At 37.9% G+C, this 20,995-nt stretch overlaps 1 protein-coding gene across 1 annotated transcript; it reads left to right on the top strand.

The window, feature by feature from the left end:
• Nucleotides 1-2,477: 2,477 nt before the first annotated feature.
• On the top strand, nt 2,478-15,568 carry TTC5 (tetratricopeptide repeat domain 5). Its single transcript, XM_039869799.1, has 10 exons — nt 2,478-2,582; nt 6,082-6,214; nt 7,149-7,360; nt 7,752-7,902; nt 8,909-9,000; nt 10,582-10,638; nt 11,184-11,330; nt 11,510-11,724; nt 12,819-12,963; nt 14,946-15,568. The coding sequence occupies exons 1-10, from the start codon at nt 2,478-2,480 to the stop codon at nt 15,063-15,065; spliced, it is 1,377 nt and encodes a 458-aa protein (XP_039725733.1). The 3' UTR covers nt 15,066-15,568.
• Nucleotides 15,569-20,995: the final 5,427 nt, after the last annotated feature.

Here is a 20,995-nt window from a genome sequence, read left to right as displayed (position 1 = left end):
TGAAAAGATGCTCAATATTGCTAGCTACTAGGGAAATGTAAATCAAAAGCACAATGAGATACCATCTCATACCTGTTAGAATGGCTATAATCAACAGAACAAGTAATAACAAATGTTGGAGAGGATGTGGAGAAATAGGAACCCTCATACACTGCTGGTGGGTCTGCAAATTGGTACAGCCACTATGGAAAACAGTATGGAGGTTATTCAAAACACTGAGAACTGATCTACCATATGATCCAGCAATCCCTCTACTGGGTATTTACCCCAAACATTTGAAAACTCATACCTGAAAAGAGATTTGCACACCAATGTTCATAGCAGCATTATTCACAGTGGCCAGGACATAGAAGCAACTGAAATGTCCTACGATAGGTGATTGGCTAAAGAAGCTTTGGTACATATATGAAATGGAATATTACTCAGCCATAAGAAGAGATGAAATACTGCCATTTGCAATAACATGGATAGACCTTGAAATAATCATACTAAGCGATAAGCTAGACAGAAACGGTTGAAAATCACATGATATCACTTATATGTGAGTTAAAACCTAAAAGCAGCAAATGAGCAGGACAAACAAACGTAGACTCATGGACATGGACAATGGACTAGTGGTTAACAGAGGGGAGGGGTGGAGGAGGGGGGAAAATAAAAAAATAAAATGTTAAAGTTTATAAACTAAAAAAATAAAAGGAAAAATTTCTGGGCTTTTGTTTCTATATTTGCAAAATGAGAGATTGAATAAATTGCCTTGTATATCTTTTGTTATTCTTAAATTTTATGATTTACTGGTTTGAGAAGCATTACAATGGACTTATCCTAAATGCCAACTCCCACTGTTTTTTAGGTAATAAGGTCATACTGAAATAATTTGAGGATATTTCATATTTAGTCATTGTAGAAAGGCAGTGAATACCCTATAGGAGTATAGAATATACAGTCTCTTCAAAAATATTTATTTATATTTTTTAATTTTATTAAAGTGTAGTTGGCACAGAGTATTTTATATTAGTTTCAGGTGCATAACAGCGATTCGACATATATCTTACGATGTGCTCACCGCACTGTCTAGTAACCATCTGTCACCGTGAAAAGTTATCACGCTATTATTGACTATATTCCCCTTCACCTTTTAACCTATCCCTTCATCTCCCTACCCCAAAGTTAAAATTGTGTTGGAGAAAGAAAAATCTTGAAGTAAAAGTTTTAAAACATCCTTCCCTATTTCATAGCTAATCACACAGATTTTATAGATTACAGTATAAAGTACTTTTCTTCCCTATACAGTTTTAAATTTTGTTGGATAATGCTTTGAGGAAATAATTTTATGTACAGTCATGATTTCTACCTTAAACTGCTTTTTCAAGTTCAAAAAATCAGTTTGAAGTACAAGTAAGCTATAATTAAAACTAAAAAGTAAAGAGAAACTTTGTTAGGATTGTTAAAAAACTTATTATTGAAAAGTTTAATACAGTCACATGGTACAAATTCAAAAGGTACAGCAAAGGCATCCAGTGAAGTCTCCCTTTCAACCCTGTCCCTTGGCCACTCACTTCTGCTTTCTGAAAGAAATTACTGTTGCCAGTGTCTTGTGTCTCTTTCAGAGATAGTCTATGTGGAAATATTTTTTACTTAAAAATTATACTTATTTTTGAATAGCTAATACATGTACATGAAAAAATTTAAACGTGTACACTGAAAAGAATTTGGAGATGGAGATTTTTCAATTTATACCATTTTTTGTGGGTTCTCCTGAACCCAGCGATAATTTTTTTAGGGCAATACATAAATATATAGAAATGTGTACAGAGTAAAAATAATTTTTACTTAAAAATTACACTTGTATTTGAATAACTAATACATGTCCATGATAAAACGTGTACGCAGTTAAAAGAATTTTCTTTGACCACCGACAATTCTCAGTTCCTTTGTTTCCCTCTCCAGAGACAGTCATTGTTTCTTACATATCCTGGATATAGTCTAAAAATAAGCATAATTAGTGTACGAATATACTATTAGTGTATTAGCGATAGCTTTCATAATACCATCTCAAGTGTAGTAGATTTATTAGGATAATGTGTTCAAAATAAAATTCCTCATTTACAGAAAATCACTAAAGTTTGGAAAATATTCAGACAAGTTACCTGACCATGTGCTGTACATTTCCTTCAAATTTTAAACTTGTAACACAGGTATCCACTGACTTAACCTGTCTTCTTTTTTGAGGGTAAAAATGAGTAGAAAGATATGAAACAAAAATATAGGTGCAATTAAGCTGAGAACATTTTGTTTCCAGGATTTGGGAAAGAAACAAGTTTATGAACTCAAAAGTGATTATAGAATATCTCCTTTGAGTTTTAAGCATTGGGTTAAGTTGATTTGGAGTGCTGCCCTTTGAAAACCAGCTCCTTTACCCAAATGCCGCTAAGCCTCCAGAGGCCTAGATGTCGCTGTGGCTCCAGGATGAGGGTGGTATGGTTCTCTGTGGTTATGCAGTTGGGGGCGGAGGAGCCGAGAGTGGCCGGGAAATGATGGCTGATGAAGAGGAAGAAGGCAAACAGATCTTGCAGAAATTGCAGGTGGGGCAGAGGGTTAAAACCTATATGTACTTTCGTACTGGGAAGAAGCAAGGAACCTAGTTTATGCAGTACCTGCGAGTTCCTTGCAAATACACGACGCTGCATGTGTTGGTGTTACTATAACAACTTCCGAAGGTGCAGCGGCAGGCAGCCAAGGAAGGGGAGCATCCCACACGTGTGTTGGGACCCCTTGCTCTGACCTGACTGCTCTTAATTTCAGTCCTGCATGGAAAAGGATTTGTTGCTCCTAACTTTATTCCTGCGCATTCTTGTGAAGTTATTTTTCTGGATTCACGCATAACAAATAGCATTCACACATGTACGGCCGATCTACGGGAGCTATTACTACGTGATTTGATCCCTACCAAGGCCGTTTCTTCGGTACTTTTCTGCCTTGAAATTGGTAACAGTCACAGTAATGCCTTGCACTGCATGTATTCTGGTTACTTCCGTTAGCACTTAACAGTTGTTGTTGTTACTTCCTTTAGCACTTAACAGTTGTCGTTTTGCACTCTGCTGCGCTCCCAGTTTGGGGTCAGATGCAGAGAGGTCCAGACTCCACCCAGTCCACAGTTGACTGCGGTTTTGACCAGGACTAGTCTTTTGTACTTGGTACGTGAGAGCTTACTAGTTGCTTGGCTCTTTATCTTTCTTTTAATGACTCAAGATTTTTCTTTTCTTTTTTCTTAAAAAAAATTTATTATTGCTTTCAAGTATACAGTACATACAAGATTTTTCTTAAACCTTAGAAACTCAGTTCTTTGTGTTCTAAGACAGCCTGGAATTTAAGCGTTAGACCTGTGACAGGCTTGTAACTTGCTTAAAAGTTTCTAATGAAAAAGTTTAAATATTGGTGAGATTTTGATTTTTGAACAGATTAAAATAATAACACTTTTTAGAGTGTGAGCTTTGTCTCCCGGTTGACTTGAATTAGCTTAATTTTATTCCCAAGCGTGATTTGCTGAAATCAGATTCTGAACCCTGGCTCCATATTAGAAATATTATTATCGTATATATGTTTTTATATGTATAGAAAAAATATGAAAAAGTATGCTAAACAGTGATTATCCCTGAGGTGATTGGGAATGATGAGGAATTTTTACTTTGTAGTTTTTACATGTACCTATTTGAATTTTAACAACTTATATATATTGATTTTGCCATGAGAAAAAAGTTATTAAAATGTTCAATCCAAGAAAACAAATCACAACAAAACCAAACAATGCCTTGCATGTTTGTTTAATAACTAAAAACAAACAAACAAACAATAAGACTAAAATTCCTAATTTACAGCCATGCTGATTGCAGGGTGAAAAGAAATGGGTTGTAATTTTTTATGAGAAATGGGTTGTAATTTTTTCTGAGAGCTACCTTTTCCTGTGCTCATTTTTGGTAAATGCACTAGGTATCTGGGGTATCTTGGGATGAGCGGGGAAGGTGCAGGAATAGAATAGAGGAATGGAGTAGAGGGGAGGAAAAAGATAGTGATGTTGCTATTCATGAGAATAGTAGTAAGCTTTAATTTCATCTTAAAGACATCTTAGGATAGAAGGAATGTATAAAAGGATATTTCTCAAAGTGTATTTTACAGACCATTTTTATTATAGTCATCTAGAGTACTTGTTAAGATGCAGGATTTTTAGTTTTGCTAAAACTAGTGAAATCAGAATCTCTGCAGGCTGGGTCTGGGAAATAATACACATGAATAAAATTTGAAAAGCATTGCTGCATAGGATGCTAGTCCATTCCCTTTGTCCTAGGTTGGGTTTTAAGTTAAGTATAGCAGGGGTCCCCAACCTCTGGACCATGGACCAGTACCAGTTCATGGCCTGTTAGGAACCAGGCCACACAGCAGGAGGTGAACGATGGGCAAGCAAGTGACTCTTTATCTGTATTTGCAGCAGCTCCTCAGCGCTAGCATCACCGCCTCAGCTCCACCTCAGATTGTCAGGCATTAGATTCTCATAGGAACACCGGTCCTTGGTGCCAAAAAGTTTGGGGACTGCTGAAGTATAGGGCATAAGTATTTGTTATAGACAGGGATGATTCATGAACTCATTCAATCAATATACTTAATGAGAGCCTATGATGTTCCAAGCCCTGTAGTAGTGCTCTGGTATATCTTTAAACAAAACAGATAAGTCCCTCCCATCATGGAGCTTACATTCCAATCGTAGTGACAGATAACAGGTTACATAATTTCAAATGATAAGTACTATGAAGAAAAGTAAGTGTGGTTTAACAGTGGCCAGAGGAGGAAGAGGTTACTTTAGTTTGCATAGTCAGGGAAAGCCTGTCTGAGAAGTTGATATTTGAACTGAGATCTAAATGATGGTGAGAAATGAGCCATGCAGAGATCGAGGGAAAGAGTGTCCAGGCAGAGGGAACAGCATGTATAAAGACCCCAAGGCAGAATTGAACTTGGTGGATTTGAGGAACTGAATAAAAGCCAGTATGGCTTGAGTATTGTAGGAGGGAGAGTGGTAGGTAGTAAAGTTTGTGGCAGGATGAGTAGTGGGAGGTCAGATCATATAATCTTCTAGGCTATAGTAAAATTTTATTCTGCCTATAGTGGGCAACTATCTGAGGGTTGTGATATGATGTATGTTTTTGTAAGGTCACTTTCACTATAGTGAAGAGAATGGGAGAGAGTAGAAGTAAGATGACCCAGTAAGAAGTTCTTGTAATAATCCAGGCAAGTAATGATGCTGATTTAGTTAGTGCAGGATAGTCATAGTGGGATGGAGACAGGCAGATGGATTTAGGATGTGCTGTGGAGGTAGTTAAGACGATAGAATAGTATTATATATTTCTGCTGTTAATTTGGTTTTCAGGAAAGAATAGATAATGGAAAACCTGGTGGTGTCACAGGAAGACTCAAAGATAGAGGAAAGAGCATATTTACTTGGAAGGAATGCAAAGGAGCCAGAAATTGACTTGACAAAAAACAAAACAAAACAAAACAAAACAAAACACCTCTAAATACAAATATTTCACAAAACAAAATCCTGCAAAAATACCAAGGTTATCAAACTTAAATTGGTCTGTCATTGGAATGTGATGACTCTCACATGTTATCATATTCACAAAGGTCATGTATTTTCAGATACCAGCATAGGAAAAATCAGGGATAAGATTGTTTTTGTTAGGAAGTCTAGTTTTGAGGATAAATTTCAAAGTTTTATACTTTGGGGACCAGTATCAGATAGGATTATCTTCTTAACTTTCATTTTATCTCAAGTTGCAAAGTGGTAAGTGAAGTGCTTAGTTCTGTTAGAAGCCCTATTGGAGCTGGAAAACAGAGAACTATCATCATAGTACAGAGACTGGCATGGGACACTGGCTACTTTCCCTCATGATCTGTGGCATTTTGATAGCCATGTCTGCTTGCCTCTTGTGTTATTCCTAGGTGAGTTATAGAATCAGTATTTCTCGCCAGTTGCAAATTTTCTGTTCTGGTGTTCTCTCCAATTAATGGTACCATCCTTATATTTCCTAGGAACTGGTGGATCAACTGTATTCATTTCGAGATTGCTATTTCGAGACACATAGTGTTGAGGATGCTGGTAGGAAGCAACAGGATGTGCGGGAGGAGATGGAGAAGACCCTGCAGCAGATGGAGGAAGTAGTGGGTATGAGTCCCAAAAAAGCATGCAACCCTCTGTCCTTCACTGAAATGTGATAGGGTTTTGCTCCCTTTCTGTAGGCTCTTTGGTATCCTATTTGTGGCTGCTATAGCAGAATATTTTTTCTAAGGGCCCCTGTGCAGGATGGCAGCCTTTTAGTCCTCTAAACGAATTTTCTTAAAGTTTGATTATAGCAAATGCCATGAAATAAAAAAGATCATACTTGTTGCTTGAACTGTTGCAGTGATCTTATTAACCGACTTTTCTGCCTCTAATTTTTTACTTCCAAATCAACTTATATAATGACCACGGCCATTATCTTTCTAAATTATTACTTTATGCATTTAATCTTATCCTTTTGTCTGCCTCTTTGCTCAGGTATCTTCAGATTCCTACTGTTGAGTGGTTGAGGTCTACATCCCTTAACCTGGTGTTCACGTTTCCATTTTCTGACTTTTTTTCCTGCCCTTATCTCTGACTACTTACAAGAGAAATTTTTGTTTCATTCAGATTGGAACATGCATTCTCCCATGAACATATCACATGTATTTCTGCCTCTGTCTTTGTCTACATCATTTTCCTACTTGGAGGGTCTTGTCCTTTTTCCTTTTCACTTTTTAAAGCTCATTCATTCACTCTATGCGTATGCTCCTTTTCATTGTGGTTTTAATTTTCCCTGTATATACTTTGTCCTCTCCAATAGATTGTAAGTCACTCAAAGGTAAGGGTAATGCTTTCTTTGTTATTCCATTACATAACATGTTACTTTACATATGGTAGATTTTCAATAAGTGGTTTGTTCATAAAGATTTTCTTCAAGTATTTAATTTCTAGAGCTGGCATAGAGTTATTCCTTGAGAGAAAGTGTCCTGGTCTTATCTGTAAGACTGCCTGGGTTTTTCTTTTCTGCCGTAGCTTTATCTTTTCTCCTTCCTTCCAGGTTCTGTCCAGGGCAAGGCACAGGTTCTGATGCTGACTGGGAAGGCACTGAATGTAACTCCTGACTATAGCCCTAAGGCTGAGGAGCTTCTGTCAAAAGCTGTCAAGCTGGAGCCCACGCTAGTGGAAGCCTGGAACCAGCTGGGTGAGGTGTATTGGAAGAAAGGGGATGTTGCAGCTGCCCACACCTGCTTCTCAGGAGCCCTCACCCATGTGAGCCACCCACTATCATCTAGAAGACACAGTTGAGAAGGATGGGATTCCTTTGGTTCTTTGAATTTCCCTAGGGTCTGAATACCAGAGTAGAACTACATTGGAACAAAGAGAATAGAATGAGAAGGGAGAAAGGATGCGGGAACAGACCTGGATGAGGGAAACAGGGACAGGGGACTGAGAAAAGAAGATGATGGGATAAGGTTCAGGGGTAGATGAGAAGTGAAGAAAAGTTAGCAACCAAGTTGATTCTTGTAAATGTGGGCCTAAAATACAGATGGCAGTAAGAATTAAGATGACAAATTAAATTTAGAAGAAGATGGAGATAGAAACGATCTGGAAAGGGGAACGAGAATCAGGAAGCTTAAATATATGTCTTCTCCATTTGCAGTGTAAGAACAAAGTCTCCCTTCAAAACCTGTCGATGGTGCTTCGCCAGCTGCGGACTGACTCTGGAGATGAACATTCTCGCCACATCATGGACAGTGTCCGGCAGGCTAAATTGGCTGTGCAGATGGATATCCATGATGGCCGTTCTTGGTGTGAGTACTCCCAAAAGATCTCCAATCAGTTTCTAGAGCAGTGGTTCTCAAACATGGTTGCATACCAGAACCATCTGGAACTCATCTGTTGAGTCTGACTCTAAGTGTGAAGCCAAGGTACTTTTGCTTTGAAGAAACCCAAAAGGTATTTTGATGGACCACTATTCTAGGAACTCTTGAATCTTTTCATTCAGGGAGAGGATGCTTATGTTTCCATATAAGCAAGGCAAGGCTTATTTTAGTGTGTTTAATTTTCTCCTTCAGGTCCATGTTTGCCTCTTTATCCCCATGGAGTGTGGAGTATATTAAATGTAGTGTCATCACTGGTTTGTGTTAGATGTGAGGCCTTTCAAATAGACTTTTGAGGGTGACCAAAATAGGTCAGCTCTTGAACTTGGACTCTAATATCATCTACTACTGTTTCAGTATTTTTCTCCTTCCTTAGAAAGGACAAGATGGCTAGAGTGGGTGTTTCCCTTCTTTAGGTCAGTTAGGCTCAGGTTAACTAGTTTCCCTTGAAGGCAGGCCTTATTAACTCTTGTTAAGAACAGAAGGCTCTAGCATATTTCAAAATGGCTCCTTTTACCCCTACTCTTGCTGGAAGTAGGAGGGGATTTTTTCCTCTGATATTTGATGTGGGAATCTGGTTGAGCTACTAGTGGTAAATCTCACAGTATTGTGGGGCCCCCCTTTTGACTGGGACCCCTGCAGTTTTTAACTCTCAAACTTGTCCATGCTGAGCCTCTAGTTATTCATCAATTACAGTTCAGTTTTTTGTATCCCAGCGCTGCTTCTTGTGGCAGCTTGTGAGTTTCTGCTCCGCTAAGCCATTAATCCCTATATTTGCCTGTCTGTCTCTCCAGTTTGGGGGGTAGTAATTTGCCCTGTGTTGTACTCTCTCCATCCAAGAAGAGTTGTAGCTTTTTCAGTCTGTTCAGCTTTTACTTGTTAGGATGGAGTGGTGACTTCTAACTTCCTTACATGGGAAACTATATATCTCTTTCAGATATTCTGGGGAATGCATACCTTTCTCTCTACTTCAATACTGGCCAGAACCCTAAGATCTCCCAGCAAGCCCTTAGTGCCTATGCCCAAGCAGTAAGTATTTATGGTCACCCAGGCCACATGAACAGATGCAGCAACAGAAACAAGAGTGTCATTAAGTCTTCCTGTGGCTCTTTAGCAAGCAGGATGGTCAGTGCTTGCTGGCATCCAATGTGAGTGATTTTGCAAAGGTGTGTCTGCAGAAGTGACATTTCTTCTTACATCTTGAGTATTACTAACCACTTGCAATATGGTGCCTCAGTGCTAGATAGCTTCCTTGAGCTGTCTAGATTTCTTTTAAGGCATGTATAACCAAATCACAGAGCCCATCTCAACATATTCATTTTTTTTTTAAATGGGAAAAAAGTCTTTATTAAAATAATGCTGATTAATATTTGTGTTCATATTTTAAGAAATCTCTAATACTTAAGTATGAGTCAAGTGCTATCCTCAGAATAACCATTAGTACGGCTCTGGAATTCCCACAAGTGAAAATAGAAAACAGCATGTAACCCATTCTACATCACTTCTTAGGCATTGTTTCACCAGAGCTCATGCTTTGCTTAGGCTTTCAGGCCATTTTTATACCGATAGCCACTTGCATGGAAGTTTCCTTCAGGCTTTGAGGGCCTGGTTACTCATGATTGGAAGGTTCCCATTGGCCTTCTGAGCTCTTTTTATTTAGGCCTTATTCACATTTCTTCATTTGCTTTCTGCTCTTGACACAGAGAATTGCTTTTTAACTTGCCATCACTTCCTTTGCTTGGTGTGGCAGAATAAAGACTACAGTTACCTTAGAGTCAAATTTGCAGTTAAGGGACTGTCCTTTTTTCAATCAGGAACTTTTAGGCAGAGGATTTATATTTTACTCTAATTTCTTAATTTTGTTAATGTTTATACTGTAAAGAATAATGTGATATACTCCTTTAAAAGTTTATATTTGGCCTCTACTAAATAGTTGCTTTTAACTCTTCTTCAACCACACTCATATTTTTAAACATATGTGAACAAACCATTTAAACAATTTTAATTCGTGTTGTCTGTGCTTTTGCAATGTGCCAGGCAATGAATCGAGTTTAAAAAATAAAATGAACATATCCATGAACGTTGCCAGCAGTTTCTTCTAGCACATTTGTCAGCACTGTCATGTGTTTCCGGCCATCTACACAAACTAGAGAATCAGAAATTGACTTTCAATGTGTGATTTAAGGGGACTTGGTTATGGAAACATGATTCTACCTGTGCCTGGAGCTATTCTCATAGGCAGAGGAAATGTATTACATTGATGTCATTTCTTTCCTCAGTTTCCCTCATTTATACCATCATCTCACTATTACATTTTTTTTTGTCAGAATGCTTTCACATATTTCTTCATCTTTATACCAGTGCATGGATAAATTATAATCATATTTTTAAAGGTTCGCACACATAACGGAAACCCTTCTATCCTTGGGGTTTCAGGGACTGCATAATATAGCACACAAACAATGGCTGTATAGCAGTGTGGGTATAGGTAACATTTTGACAAGGAAGAGACTTGAATTTTTTCAGGGAGAGGTGGCCTAGGACATGTTGGGCATGGCCATCCTTAAGATTAAGGCGAGATCCACTGATGATCTTTTTATCCCACTGCAGGAGAAGGTAGACAGGACAGCTTCCAGCAATCCTGACCTTCATCTGAACAGGGCAACGGTGAGACTTGTGGGGTGGTGGTCATCTGCAAGTCAAATAAATAACATATCCAGGTCTCAGCCTGTGAGGATAATTGAATGTTCGTAGAGGCAAGGTTGGGTACAAGCTGCAAGAGAAAAGTCAAATTATTTCTAGGAAGAACTAGCTCAGTTTGACTTCAGTATCTGGTGGAGTCACTGGAGAGCAAGGATAAGAGGTTGTGGAGGTGGGAGGGTATATGAGGATGGAGGAGACAGAAGACTTTTTTGATATGTTCATTATGAATATAAAAATAGAATGACCCGATATATGCAACTTAATTGTTTTAGAGTTTGGAAGTTAGCTTTTTTGAAATGACTCCATCTTTGGGGTTGCGATCACCCTGACCGGGAAGAAGGATGTTAAGGTGTTACCATCTCTTCAGGATGTGTGTTGTAGGAAAACAACTGGGTAGGAAAACATTTATTTCTCTAGAGTCCTAGTCCATGGTGCTATTACTTCCCGCCTGGCATAGTTTGTGTTAAATATACATATAATTGGGAGGTATTTGGCTACTTTTTGTGCAGTTACATAAATATGAAGAAAATTATGGAGAGGCCCTGGAGGGCTTCTCTCGATCCGCAGCACTGGACCCTGCCTGGCTAGAGCCCCAGCAGCGAGAGCAACAACTCCTGGAATTCTTGAACAAGTTGACCAGTCTCCTTGAGAGCAAGGTAAAGATGTCTAAATGCTGAATCATACTTTTTTATTCTGCTGCAGGTGAATAAATCAGAACAGAATAAGCCTAGATAGTAGTGATCGTATTAGAAGTGGGTAGGCGGGAGGGAAGGATGAGACTCTCAAGGAGAGTGACTAGTTCTCAGTTTGGTGTCTGTTTCCCCTTCCTGTGCAGGGAAAGATGAAGACCAAAAAGTTGCAAAGCATGCTGGGAAGCTTGCGCCCAGCCCATCTCGGCCCTTGTGGTGATGGGCACTATCAGTCAGCCTGTGGACAGAAGGTGACCCTCGAGCTCAAGCCACTGAGTGTGCTGCAGCCTGGTGTGAACAGTGGTGCTGTGGTCCTGGGAAAGGTGGTGTTCAGCCTTACCACAGAGGAGAAGGTCCCCTTGTGAGTTTCCCTTTGTCTTTCTTCTTTTTCACCCTTTGGAACTAGTGCTCTCACATCTGGCCTTTCTCTGGCAGTAGAGGCATTGTTAGTGGTCACAGATGACTGAGTTTTGCTTCCCTTCTGTGACTATACCATGTGCCGGTAGTGTGTAGCCTATGTCTAATGATATAGATTACATTACCACCTATTTCCCCCTCTATTTCAACAAATATTTATTGAGCGTCTGCTATATGTGTTATAGGGAGTAAAGAAAAAAAGAAACATAAAGGACTCAAGTGAAGCTTGCTTATAGTCTAGCAGAGGAAACGAGTTAAGAATTTTCATTTAGAAAATTTTAACTCTTAAAAAATTAGAGTTTAATCAGTGCCATCACCCCTGGGTCCTCCACTCACTTCCAGGAAGTTTTCTTGCATTCCTCTCAGTCAGTCCCTACTCTTGTTCCTTAGTTGAGGATTAGCTTTTATTTTTTAACCCAGCTAATTTTCCATTCTTTAAGATTCAGTTTCAGGGTCTCTTCAAGGAAACCTTCCCTACTTTTTGACTTAAACATTTCTCCTCTGGGTTCCCACACCCAGCCTTTGGCTTTACTGAATTTAGCACAAGGGAAAAGTTATTCTGGCACCTATAACGGTTGTACTGTAAGTGATAGTTTAACTGTCTGACTCCTGCTAGACTGTAAGCTCACTCATTGCTGATTTGGTATCTTACTGCTCAGCACAATGCTTGACACATAATGGGTATTTGGCGAAAGTTTGTAGAATTACATTAAATTCACAGAGAGTTTGATGAAGGTTGTGATAGTTAAATTGGTAGACCAGGAATAATGTTTCAGCTGTAACATTTTGAGCTAGTTCATTATTAATGTTTGTTGAATGGTCTCAGTGTGCATGTGTCCTAAATTCTTGGCGAAGTGACAGATTAATGAGTCTTATGCATGTTCTCTAAAGATGCTATATATTTAAGACAAATGAGGTCTCAATAGGTTTTCTAATAAGCACCTAAGAAAGCCCTTGCTTATTTTACTGGTATTTTAAAACCACTGTTTCTGTTCTTCTTTCTTGCCTACTTCCCCTTAACCCATCATAACCTGGCAGCACCTTTGGCCTGGTAGATTCAGACGGACCTTGCTATGCGGTGATGGTGTACAACATGGTGCAGAGTTGGGGAGTGCTCATTGGGGACTCTGTAGCCATCCCTGAGCCCAACCTTCGGCTTCACCGAATTCAGCACAAGGGAAAGGTGAGTCATAGCTAGGATTCTTTCTCAACTTATGGGCTCTGAAAGGGGGACCAAGTTTATCTCTTAAAAAATATATACAGCAATGCATGTATATATGTGTGTATGATATCAAATATACACACATATGTAATTTTTACTAAAAAGGGAAACTACTGGTAAACCAAAAAAATGAAAAAAATGGACTGAACAGACAAAGACAAATACTATATGATATCACTTATATATGGAATCTAAAAAGCCTAACTTGTAGAAAACAGAGAGAACAATGGTGATCACTGCATGGCGGGGGATTTGGGAGATGTCATTTAAGGGTATAAACTTGCAACCAGTAGATAAATAAGTCCTGGAGATCTAATGCACAGCACAAAGGTTATAGACAAAAATATGGTGTATACTTCAAAGTTGCTAAGAGACTAGATCTTAATTGTTCCTACTACAAAATAGAAATAATAATTATGTGATGTGATAGAGGTGTTAGCTAACACCAGGGTAATAATCATGTTGTAATATAGAAATGTGTTAAATCAACACGTTGTACACGTTAAACTTACACAATGTTACATGTCAATTATTTCAAAAAAAGTAAATTATAAAAATAGACTGAAGTATTGTCACTCAGACGTTACTGTTTACAGTTTGATATGTATACTTCCAGTCTTTTTCCTTTTCATAAATATATATATACACATTCATATGTATTTTTAATCATAAGCAAATGTTTATGAGCATTTCCTGTGCTTTTACATATTCTGCAATATCGCTCTGAATTTACGCATAGATATGGTGATAATTAAAATTTACTGAACATTAACTGACTTCTAGCTGTGCTAAGAGCTCTACTGCCTGCACTGGCTCATTTAATCTTCATAAAAACTCTCTCTGAGAGTAGGTATTTAACTTTCTTTTTTATGTTTAGTTCAGGGGTCAGCAAACTATAGCCTATTGACCACATCTGGGTCACTGTCTGTTTTTGTATGGCCTGTTAGTTAAATTTCAAAAAAATTGAAAGAAGGGTAATAGTTTGCGATAATATGAAAATGATAGGAAATTCAAATTTTAGCGTTTAGAATCAAAGTTTTGAGAAAATGTCACACTCATTTGTTTACTATTGTCTGTGGCTGCTTTTGCACTACAGTGTCAGTTGAAATCTTCTGTGACAGAGATGATATGATCTGACCCTCAAAGCCTAAAATATTTGTTATTTGGCCCTTTACACAAAAAATTTGCTGACTCCAGATCTAGATCATTTCCAGTTTTTTCCTGTTAAAAAAAGCACTGTAGTAAATATTTTTATATCTGCCTATATCCATGATTACTTCTTTAAATGAATTTCTAATGTAGAGTAATGGCTCCAGAGGGTATACAGAATTCTAACATTTTTGCTACATATTGCCAAATTCGTTTTTGGAAGGTTGTACCAGTTATTACCAAGGTAGATAACCAAGAGTAGATATGAGTAAAGTGAACTGATATCTTTTCTGTTATTAGGAGAATGTCTAAACCACACATTCTGTTTCTTTCTCTTGGAATAAAAGGAGAAGTAACTTTATATCTGGCAGGTTAACTTAAAGCCCTACAAACACCTGGACTAAGCATTTCCCAGAATTTCCACTGGCTCTGTCTGGCTGCTATGTGTATGTAGTTATAATTGTCAGCAAACACTGTGGGAAGGGAAGATTCTGTGAAAGCACCTTTTTGCTAGGCAGTGCCAGGAACCTGTCTTTTTTGAATCAGAGAATTGTCTCATTCTTGTAGTGACACTGCTGGCACCCTACCTGCCCCAGATTTTTCTTCTGAAGATTGACAACTTTGAGGAAATCACATCCTCTTTGTTAGCTCAGCTCTGTTGAATGTGAGATGGAGGTAAGGGGTGTGTATACTGAGAAGGGAGAGAGGAGGAGAAAGTCACAGGTGGTATATTCCCCCTGCTGGAGTTTGTTCCATCTTAGGATCTATAACGAACCTCTGTTTGTCTTTTCTAGGACTATTCCTTTTCCAGTGTTCGCGTGGAGACACCCCTCCTGCTGGTGGTGAATGGAAAGCCTCAGGGCTCCAGCAGTCAGGCTGCTGCTACAGTGGCATCTCGGCCACAGTGTGAATGACCTTACTTAACCTGCATGCTAAAGAGGGAGTGGAGGCGAGGAGATAAGCTCAAGGGGCATCCATCAGCTGGACCAGCCACGTCCAGTGACTCAGTCGAAATGGGGGAATGTTTTAGGTGACTACTTTCCCTTCCTTTGCCCTGTGAGATGCTTTGTATCCTTTCTTTCCTGTTATCAGGTTCTAGGTACCACTAGGGCCACACAGTCCCTTGGTTTATGTCTCCTGCCTCTTTCATTGCTCTTCTGTGTCTTAGGCAAAGAGCATGGAATCAGTAGCAGTGTTGGGATGCTGCCATGGGACGGAGTTCCCAAGGTTCCTGTTCTTGCCTCCTTCCTGAGCCTCATGTGTATATATCATTTCAGTATTTATTGCTAAGGGAGGGGGCTTAATCTTTTAATGGCTTGGTTTTTGAGCAATTTTTATTTTATTTTTATTTTTAAAATTGAGGTTTAACCCCTTCTTTGGGGCTGGAACAGAATTAAATTTGTTTGGAAAAAAAGGACTACTGTGTAGTTTGGCATGCTTCATTCTCTCCTGGCTTAGATTCTTGGTTTTTAGAGTCATTTCATTAGAGTAATACCCTCCCCACTCTTTCCCCCACTTTATACACAATAGTTTATTTCTCACCCAGTTAAAAGAGTTCTGGCGATGGGCAACCCAGGTCAGGAATGGCAACGTACAAAGTTGCTGGGAACCGGCTACCTTCCATTTCTTCATTCTGTCATCCCTAGGGGTGGTCATGATCACGGTCCAAGATGACAGCAATACTATTCTAATGGCGTTACTAGGCTGAAAGACCTGAGAGAGCTAGATATTTGGTTTCTTTAGATTCTAGTGTTACGTGTTATAACAGTTTCGCTTAATACTGTTGTTGAAAAATGGCAAAATGTAGGAGCGGATTAATAAGCAACTGAATGGTTATAACCAGAGAGTACATTATTGTATACAGATAGATATACTTAGAAGACTTCTAGTGATATGGCTCAGGTCTTTGTCCTTGGTCCAGTCCTGTTTCACTCTTGATTAGTGACTTGAATGTCAGTGACTACTCATTCAATTTATAAAGAATTTCGAATAGAGCGGACTCCTCAGAGAATGGATGATAGAATAAACGTGTGTCTAAAGAGGCTATAAAGGCTGAATCTAAGATAAAATTTGAAGTCCATTCTTTTTGGTCTAAAAAGGCCAACTTTATGAGGTGTATCTTCAACGTTACCTATGAAAAAGTACTAGGAGTTTTAGTAAATAAGATAAAGTCAGTTTGATAGGAAAAAATATATCTATGAATGAAGAAATGGAAGGTAGCCAGTTCCCAGTATGATACAGTTGGAAAAACACTCTAGATTATAACAATGAATTTATAGGCAGGGATTTTTTAATACAGTGTCCGTCAGATTGCAGGTGGAGCCTTGTATTCAGTTCCAGTTGTTGATTTTGAGTCCTGCAGTCTCGGGAGATTGGTCAGGAACTTGAAGGGGGTGTAACATATCTTGAGAAGTGGTTGAAAGCAACTGATGTGTGTGTGGGGGGTGTGATGTATGTCATTAGAGTCAGTAGAGAGATGAGATCCAATAATTGTTCCCCTTTTACTCAAGTCCTGAGATGATTTGACATTCTTTGTTGGGCCAGGCAATAGAACAATGGCCAGTAGCGGGTAGAGAGAAGCAGAACTTAAAAAGATTTTGTGATGAAATATATGTACAAATGAGTATGCAAAATATGTATGTACAGTTTAAAGAGTAATTAGAATACCTGTGAAAATGTCCCCCTGGCTTAAAACTGGAACATCACTAGTATCTTAAAAGATATTGTGTACCTCTGCATGATCTTATCTCATTTGGTTTCACAGGTGTATAATATCATTGTCTGGTTATGCCACAGTTTATTCATCCTACCATGAAAGGATAGATATATTTTTTCCTATCAAGGCAATGCATTATTAATGTTCTGTACATGTCCTGGAGTGTAAGTACAAGAATTCCTTTTACAGCAGTGGTTCTCAAAGAGTGGCAGGAGCACCACCTGGAACTTCTTAGAAATGCAAATTTCCATGCCCCAGTGCCTGAATGAGACTCTGGTGAAGAGTCCAGCAATCTGTATTTTACAGATCTTCCCAGTGATTATAATGTACACTAGTGTGTGAGAACTGTTGTTTCAGTGTATGGGCACGAGTATGGAATTTCTGGGTTCTAGAGTATACCCATGTATAGCATTTTTTGAGAAATACCAAACATTTCCGAATTGGTCGTACCGATTTATGTCTCTACTATCAGTGGGTGAGTCTTTCCAATGCTCCTCATCCTCTTCTATGTTCGGTGTTGTGTTACTTTTTTAGGGGTCGCAAATCTAGGAGGTTAGAACGATATCTCCCTGTGTCCTTAATTTACATTTCTCTCACTAATTATTGGGCTTGAGCACCTTTTTGTGTATTTACAAGCCACTAATATTTTCTCATGGTAATAGACTATTTGTGTCTTTCCCACTTCTGTATTGAATTTCAAATTGATTTCTGGACTTATTTATGTCTCCCTGTACTAGTCTTTTGTCATTTTATGTGCTGCAAACATCTAATAGTTTTTAGTTTGTCTTATTACTCTGTTAGATCTTTTGTTGATCAGAGTTCTTAATTTCAGTGTTATCAAATTTATCAATCTTTTATGGTTAGTGCTACTTATGCCTTAAGAAGCCCTTCTATATCCTGAAGTCATAAAGACTTTTCCCCTCCATTGTTTTATGAAGTTTTATCATTTTGTTCTTTTCTTTTGTTATGACTTTTATTTATGTTATGATATAGATATATATTTTCATAATGAATAATTCATTGGCCCAGCACCTTTTATGAAAGAATCCATTCTTTAACCATAGGTCTTTATAGCCCAGTCTATCTTAAACCAACTTTCTGTACATAGGTAGGGTTGTTTCTGAGTCCGCTATTCCAATTTATTCTAGTCTGTTTGTTCATTTCTCTGCCATCATCACATTGTTTCATAGTTTTATAAAAAGTCAGTGTCTGCTCAGACAAGTTCTTTTGTGTTGTTCTTAACAGGTGGCCCATTTACATTTTAGAATTTGTAAATTTTCCTGAAAGACTCTTCTGTGATTTTGATTGGGGTTGATTCAATTTATAGATCAGTCTAGGCAAAGTAGACATTTTTCTAACTTTGAGTCTTCTTATCCATTATTGTCTTCATTTATTTAGGGATTCTTCAATGTGTTTTAATATAATTACTTTCCCCAATAAGTTTTATGTGTCTTTTATTAGATTTATTTCTAGATATTGTATTGTTTATGATGCTATTGTAAGTCATATAAATTTAAAAATTAATTTGCTATCAGTACTTGGGAATATAGTACAATTGCCTATTTTATATATATTTGGTAGCTGTGACCTTTTTAGTATTCTCGTTCTAATACTTTGTTGATTCTTTTGGGTTTTCTGTGTGGAAAGTGAATTTTTTGTGTCCTTTTTGATCCTTTTGCCTTTTCTTTGTACTTCTACTTGCTGAATACAAGTGTTGAGAGCAAGTATCTGAGTCTTATTCCTGTATTAATGGAAATATTTTCAATATCAAATAAGATTATCATATGCTCTTTCAAGCATGATTTGAGTTTTCATCATGAAATGGATTTAAATTTTATCTAATGCTTTTCTGCATTATTAGTGGTGGTAAATGATTTTTCTTCTTTCAGTAGTGTGGTGAATTACTCAACCTTTGATTAACAAAATGAACTAGCATTATTGGTACAAACTTTCCTTGGCCAGGATATTTTTTTTACATATATTTTTGGTTTCACTTGTATACTGTTTAGAATTGTGTATCTGTGGGTCACAACTGACATTCATTTATGAGTCTATACTTTTTATTTCTCAATATATTCCAGTTTGGTTTTGGTATTGAAAATATGCTAGCCTTATACAATGAGTAAAGAGTGTTTCTTTTATGTGTTTATATAAAACCAGTTCATCTTTTTCTTGGTAGAATTTGCCTACAGAGACATCAGTACCTGGCATTTTCTTTATGGAAAGATTAACTACTGATTTAAATTCTTTAATGTTTATTGGATTGAATTATTCCAGCTTTCTCTTGATTCAGTTTTTATGTTTTGTATTTTTAAATAATTTATTCATTTCATTTAAGTTTTCAATTATTTGTAATATGTTCCTAATTTATTCTCTGTATTTTGTTCTTTTTTGTGTAATTTTGTTCTCTTTTTCTCTACTGATAATTGTTTATTAGTATCTTATCTCTTTTCTTTCATCAGTTTGTCTCATGCATTTTCAAAGAACTTGACTTTGTTTAAAACTCTTATCTTTTGTATGTTTTTTCTTTCTCACAATTTTTTATTTTTATATCTTTTTTCCCCCTTCCCTACCACTATAAGGAGTGCCCATTCATGAGCTGGCATATAGTTTTTATATCTGATAGGCAACATGATACTTCATTGTTTTAAATTTGCATTCCTTTATTTGTGATGTTGAGCATCTTTTAATAAAATACTTGTTAGTTACTTATAAATTTGATGTGAAATGTAAAAGAGGGCATTTCAGTCTGAGGAAACTGTATTAAAGGAAAAATTAGGGAGATATGTTTAGGGAAAAATATAGCACTTTGTACATTGTATATTATGTAGCACATGTTTTATTCTGATTATTTGATTATTCTGATTGATTACTTGGTTGGAACTCTTTAAGGACAGACACTAATTCATACTTATTCGAGGTCTAGACATCACATACATCTGTGAGTGTTAGACATTGCTTGACTTAATAACAAATGACTGACTACATAGATTATGGGTTAGGAAAATAGGATATATTAGACTAATATAGAGGGCGTTGATACCTTGTATGCAGAATAATAATGATTTGAAACTTTATTCTATTGACTTGAAGAGCATATGGAACAGGGCTCTTGTTCTGGTAATTGCTCCTGTTGTAGGTCAATGAGGTCTCCCTCTTTTCAGAGAAACAGTGGAAATTGTGCTATTCTTCATCAGAATAGGAAACATGGAGGTTAGAATTAGGAAACAGAATGGAATATATCAATCATTGTTCAATCAGGGGAACAGAATCTTTATGACTTACGGGATAAGGGATTTATCATACAAATTGAACATGTACTTGCCAGAGGAGCTGGAGAAGTGAAGGTCTGTGAGGGAGTTAGGAATCACCAGCCAGTCAATCTGAGATGGCAAGCATATGCAAACACTGCAGTGGGTCTGCTGAGGTAAGGCTTATGTGGAGGCTGTGGGAGGCTATACCCCTGTGTAAACACAGCTTCCATGGGTTTGCTGCCACATGTCTGTGGTCAGCCTGGAACCAGCGTTGGCCAGCCAGGTCAGCGATAAAGAAGAGCGGGACAGAGTGGCGGAGAGTGAAGACAAGCTGGAACTCTTGGCACCTCTTTGTCACTACCTCAACGACTTTCAGGTTAATGGCTACTGATTCATTTCCACTTTTCAGGTCTTGTGACAATTCCTTTTTTCAGCCACCTCTAAACCAGAACTGCAGAGGGAAGAGGATCCTTGGAAATGGATTTCCAGCTTAGCAGGCTGACATAGCACATACCTGACACATAGACCTCCTAGGATGCTCCAAGAGTAGAGCGGAAGTTGAGGGTCATAAACTAGGTTCTTACAGTGACTAGTGGAAGAAGGGAAAGGAGGAATGTTCACAGTGTGGAACCAGAGAGGGTAACCATGAATGTGGTAAACCCAGGTAAGTGCGAAAGCACAGACCATTTCTTATCAGGACCTGCATATAGCCCTAGTGAGGAAGACAGAATTCTATTGAGTCCTCCTTTCTGTATGGACACTTCTTCATCCCTCCTTTCAATGATGGTCATTTTAGGAGTTCTGCACATGGCCTGCTGCTTTTCTTCCTCAAAATATTTTCCTTGGACCATTTGACTCATACCATGTGTTCAAT

Source organism: Pteropus medius, unplaced genomic scaffold, assembly GCF_902729225.1.
Source record: "Pteropus medius unplaced genomic scaffold, Ma_sr-lr_union100, whole genome shotgun sequence".
Taxonomy (NCBI): Eukaryota; Metazoa; Chordata; class Mammalia; order Chiroptera; family Pteropodidae; genus Pteropus; species Pteropus medius.
This window is presented reverse-complemented; position numbering and strand designations above follow the sequence as displayed.